The following is a 5,716-nucleotide window of genomic DNA, read 5'->3' on the forward strand; positions in this document are numbered from 1 at the left end:
GAGTGTACAGCGGATGAACACACTTCTTTTGCGTCTGACTTCACGCCCTTGTTTTCATTCTAACGTAGGGAATAGTGAATGAGGTTTTAGTGGGCGATTTCAGATTCAGACATGGTTTAAAACTTTCCACACATGCCAGCAATACGAAACTTAGTGTATTTAGTTGCCATATCAATTTAGAAGAAAAAATTGCTCCAAAATTAAGAAATCTTTGGAAGATATTATTGAACATTTATTTAACCATAGCAAAAGTAAAAAATGTTTGTGTGTTTATTTAAAGCTGCTGTCCGTAACCTTTTTAGTGTTCAAGATTTACAAAAGTTATATAATGAGAATGTACAACATGAATCAATTTTCAAACCGTGTTTTTGTCTTACCCTGAATCATACACTTATAATAAGTGTTTATATCGGGACTATTTCAGACCGGTCTGGTAGGAAGTGCTGCGGAGGAGCACAGTCCCTGCGTGACTCGCCATAGACATAAACAGAGAGAAGTAGCTCCGGCTGCAAAGTTCTTCCGCAAGACGCATGCAGTTCTGTTTATTAACCTAGAGCGCAAAAAGTTACGGACTGCTGCTTTAAAATGAGACAAATCTTATATTATTTTAATCTTATGTTATTTAACAGTTGAGATAGTTCTTTAATGCTGATCTAACGAGCCGTGTTTAAATCCCAGTTGTGGGGCATGTTGTCACACTGCGTTATAATGAGCCCCATTAGAACTAATCTATTCTATACTTTTATGTATTTTATTGAGAAACCATGAGAAAAAAGCGTCAAGCAATGTTCAGAAATTATTAATTATTACTATGTTTTTAACTATGCCGTATAGCTGTATTTAGCGATGTGTTTGGTATCAAACTCAAAAATTTGTTTATTTTTAATTAATAACAAATGCTGTTATTTAATTTGAATTTTGTTTATTTAATTTTATTGACAAAATATTTTAGTTTGTCTTGTATATTTTTTTGATTATATTAGATAACATTTTAAGCTGTCATTTGGTCATGTTACAATGTACGCCACCTATGGGGCATGTTGTCACAGCACTTCCATTATTTCGGGGTAAATAAAAAAAAAAGTATACACTGTATTAATGAAACAAAACCACATATTTGTTCTCTCTCGCTCTCTGTGGAAACTATATAATTTTAGTAAATAAAATATTTAAATAAAAAATACAATAAAGAATCTTTATTAGGGTGGTGCAGCTACTTCTGCTTATAATATTTACAGATCAAACATTAGCCATATAAAACATGTTTGCATTTTATCTGATGGGCAGAGTGCAGTCTTCATTTCTACAACGTAAGAGACGTGAGAACAAGGGTCAGTTGTATAAACATAGTCATTATTTGAGACAGTGCCTTAGGATCTGTGTGACCCATTTAGTCAAAAGGCAGTTATTCTTTTCAAATTAGGCTAGTCATTTTTAGGTACTGATTTAAACAGTCTTAATGAAAAAAAAAAAAAACATCTCTAACTTGTAAGACTAGTCTATAGTTGTTTCTGCAACCGGCCTCAGGTAAGCATATTCTCTGCTATTCTTTTACAGAATTATATATAGCCTATCTAACTTAGTAGCTACTTGAATTGAGATCTCTTTCACCGGTTGTTTTCAGTTAAATAAATGAATTGATCCGAGAAGTGGTTCACCATCTGAGTAATGCTGCGTCCCAATTCGCATACTATCCGTACTAAATAGTATTCGAAAAAAGAATTAGTATGTCCCAAATCGTAGTATGTTGAAAAGAGTATTCCAAAGATTCCCGGATGGTCTACTATTTCCGGTCAGAATCTGAAGTGCAGATCGAGGCGCACTCTAGCCCACAACCCATTGCGAGATGGACGAGGATTCGATTAGAACTACAAACGCAGATAAAAAGTGTTAAAAAACTACAAACATGACGGTTACGCGAGTCTGACGGTTAAGTGGAGAGGGTTAGATAAAGTGGTTTGAGTGAGCAATTATCAGTATTTAACCTGACGAAAAGATATTTATTCAATATTATCCACATTATATTTCACCTGCAGCATCATTGAGAACTTTTGTAATGATACGTTTGGCCATTAACTTTGCAAACACATGAGAGGAGTCTCTGCATTAAAGACCCACGAAAGGCAGATCAACGAGCGACTACATTTCTCTCCGATACGGTAGGAAATTAAATTTAAAGTGGGGGATTTTAACTGTGACGATGATTGACAGTTTAAAGGGTGACGGGACGCACGTAACAGAGTCCGTTAAAGATGACGAAGTATGTCCCAAAGCTTGCATACTCTTCTGCTACACACTCAAAAGTATGTACTTTTTCTTCACAAAAAGAGTCCATACTTTTAGGACGTAGTATAAGTAGGCGAATTGGGACACAGCCTAAGTGTTTGCTGTCATCTGAATATGCAGCACAGCACAAACATATTATATGAATATAATCCGTATGGTAGCTATTTTTATAGAACCATTTGATACCAAAACCGTTACGTGGTACGGTACTTTTCTTTAAGAGAAAGAATTGAACAAGTGATAATAGTGGCTCAGTGTGGATGATACTGTACACTTATGTTCCTGTTTTCATAAGCTAAATTTGGTATTTTTCTAATGAAGAGGTGTCTTTGAGTCAGTTGTTATCAGTGTGTTTGCAGGCGTGTCTGTGGTTCCGGTGACTGTGATAAAGAGTACCATTTAAAGGGAACAATATAATCGTTGGTAAGGTATGGATACTTTAAAAAAAAAAAAAAAGTAGTTTCCAGTAGTTTTATATGCACACTCTTAAAAATAAATGTTCTTTATTGGCATTGATTAAGAACCTTTGACCTTTGAATCTTTCTATTGCACAAAAGGTTCTTTATATCAGAAAAGAAGTTCTTTAGATTTTGCAATTGTTCTTAAAACTAAGAAAATATGGTTCTTTTAAGATCTGTTCACTGTGGCATTGCTGTGAAAACCCCATTTTGGGGGTCGTTGTTTGGATTTAAATAGGCAGTATAAATATGGAGTATACTTTACAGAGTGCTTGACTCTTGTCAATACAAGATCTTATTTCTTATTTCAACATTTATTTCTTGTATTGACAATGCAAGAGTCCAACACTCTGTAAAGTCTCCTCCAGCACATCCCAAAGACTTTTAATGAATTTAAAGGGTTAGTTCACCCAAAAATGAAAATTCTGTCATTAATTACTCACCCTTATGTCGTTCGACACCCGTAAGACCTCCGTTCATATTCGGAACACAAATGAAGATATTTTTGTTGAAAGCTGATGCTGAGAAAGGCTTCAGATAGGCCTCCATTGGCATTCAGTACATTAATACTCCCAAGACCCAGAAAAGGCACTTAAAACGTCGTTACAAAGTCCATCTCACCACAGTGACTCTACAATCATTTTACAATGCGACGACAATGGTTTTTGTGCGCAAAAAAAAATCTAAATAACACCTTTATCCAACTTGTTCTTGTCTTCCGTGTGTGCCTTCACGACATGCTGTTTGTAAATGTCAACTGTTCCTATTTAACTTTGAAAAGTGACTAGTTAACAGCCGTTATCCGTGTGAACAGACATGGCAGAACACAGTCCCGCCAAAAAATTAAGGAATCAGGTCAAGGGTTTCCTTTGTGACGTGAGCCCCATAAAAGACACCAAGAAGCCATATTTTGATGCTATCCTTCAAAATGAAGGTGAATATAGCAAAGTTGTGGCCTTCAGACCAGAAGATCACATCCACTTCCACAACGCGGAAACCAGCCGGTAAGTCTTCGCTCACAAAAATAAAGGCATCCTATAAAGTTTCTAAAATGCCATACCACCATTATAGTCACTGAGGTGTTTTATTTAAACACCACCCATCCTCTTGATCTCTGTAGTCAGATATTTATTGTAAATGTCTGTCTAAAACATCCAAACCTTTGTACAGGAGCCTGGTTACACTAGAGGACGTCGTATTAAAGCCATCTGTGGAGTCCAGCAGAAAATTGGACGTGTTTTACACACACAGCTCCAAAATGTCCTGCGTTCGTGACCTAGGAGAAGCATCTCAAAACAGCTTGTCTGCAAGACCACAATGTGTACAGCTGTCTGAACTCCTAAACCTGGACACAAAATCAAAGAGGGTAGGTCATTTATGATTATTCAAATCACAAACAGCTATTGTGCAGTCTTACAATTTAAACATATTCTTGGAAAATTAAACATTTATCCACAGGGCTCCCCTCTCTGATATTTCTTGTTTTATGGCTTTATCGCAACAAAATGGCTTCCTGCAAGTCTGTTAAAGCCACAGTATGTATTTTTTCGCTGCTAGAGATCGCTTATTCAAAACAAAGGTGTAGCTTGATGATGCCTTGATTTCACAGAGCTTTTATTCTGCCGCAGACGAGCGCTTCCTCTTCTTCCGCTCATGCATATGTGGGCAAGAGGTGTTTTATCACATTACACACATTGAGCGTGTTAAAGTTATGTTATAATGCTACTGTGAGACACTTGTTCACACTGCAGTGAGCTAGATCATATTAGACATGGTAAAACACGGTACTCGCGGTAAATCAAGAAAACGAGATTTAAACAATAAGACTAACTGTGTTGAGCTGTATAACAATTAGTTTTCTGTCGATGAATGTCTCCAAACAGTTGCTCACCTGTCTAATAAAATATACTATATATTAAAGTTGGGCTGCACAATATATTGAAATTATCGAAATATCGCAAACGTACATATCACAATATGCATATCGCAAGGGCACGCAATATCTGAATGATTTTAATAGGCTACTTCAACATTGTGAAAATTGTACGTTTTAGGTTGACGCATATAGCAGAGAATAGACTGAACACTTTTTAACGACTTGCTTGACGTTAAAAAGAGTTATTAAACACAATAACTTGCGAAAAACAACTCCTTGCCGTCTCGCGCTGTCTTGTTACACACTCAAACTGTCAAATACACACACAGTTATATCAAAATGGCTGTCTTGATGAGTATTCATATAAACACAGTCGGTTATGCTTTAAGTGAACGATATCAGTTGGGGAAAGAAACCGAATGTGTGTCATTAGGATCCGTGCATTAGGTCTTAAAGTGACAGTACAGTAATACAGTAAACCTGCTAATACAGTAAACCTGCCGCTGTTTGTCAAAAACAAAAGAGAAAATCACTCTGAATTGTAGCTTTATTATGTATCAGTGTATATTTAAATCATGTGAAGACTACTGTTTTTAGTTCTTATTTTTAATAACAAAAATAATCGTCCACCCCTAGTTCAGATGTCTTTGTTTTACCTGAATGTTCTTGATGTTAAGTTTTAGGTTGATGTAACTATATATTACCAAGTCAAAGAGTTTTTGGTATTTAAATATTGGCATTACATGTTTTGTTTCTTTACATTGATGTTAAAATGATATTGTCAGATTTGTGACATAAATATTTGCTAAAACACTGCTGGTCACTTTCAGAAGTTGTTGCGATGCTTTCTTTTCCCAGAAAGAAGGCGAAACACATAAATGGTATCATTCTCAGTTTTTAAATATTTTTTTAAATATAATTTAAATAGATTTTACACACTTAAAGCAATATCGTACTGCATATCGAATATCGCATTATTTAACAAGGATATCGCATTTTTCTTCAATATCGCACAGCCCTATATTAAAGCGTCTTTGTTGTTTCCATGGTTTCTACAAAATAAAACCGTAAATTGAAGGACGTGTCCTGGTTAAAA

The 5,716-nt window shown here is 35.6% G+C and overlaps 1 protein-coding gene across 2 annotated transcripts in view; it reads left to right on the forward strand.

Annotated features, from left to right (window-relative positions):
* The first annotated feature begins 1,895 nt into the window (after positions 1–1,895).
* LOC307140575 (uncharacterized protein) overlaps positions 1,896–5,716 on the forward strand; it is a 5,012-nt gene continuing 1,191 nt past the window's right edge. The window contains exons 1-3 of one of the 2 annotated variants that reach the window (XM_079840181.1): positions 1,896–2,714; positions 3,559–3,748; positions 3,915–4,110. In XM_079840181.1, coding sequence (XP_079696307.1) covers positions 3,561–3,748; positions 3,915–4,110 — 384 coding nt within the window. In that variant the 5' untranslated portion in view covers positions 1,896–2,714; positions 3,559–3,560. The remainder of the gene's footprint in view (positions 2,715–3,558; positions 3,749–3,914; positions 4,111–5,716) is intronic. The other variant, XM_079840180.1, reaches the window with a different exon arrangement.

Source organism: Gobio gobio, assembly GCF_949357685.1.
Source record: "Gobio gobio genome assembly, chromosome: 17".
NCBI lineage: Eukaryota > Metazoa > Chordata > Actinopteri > Cypriniformes > Gobionidae > Gobio > Gobio gobio.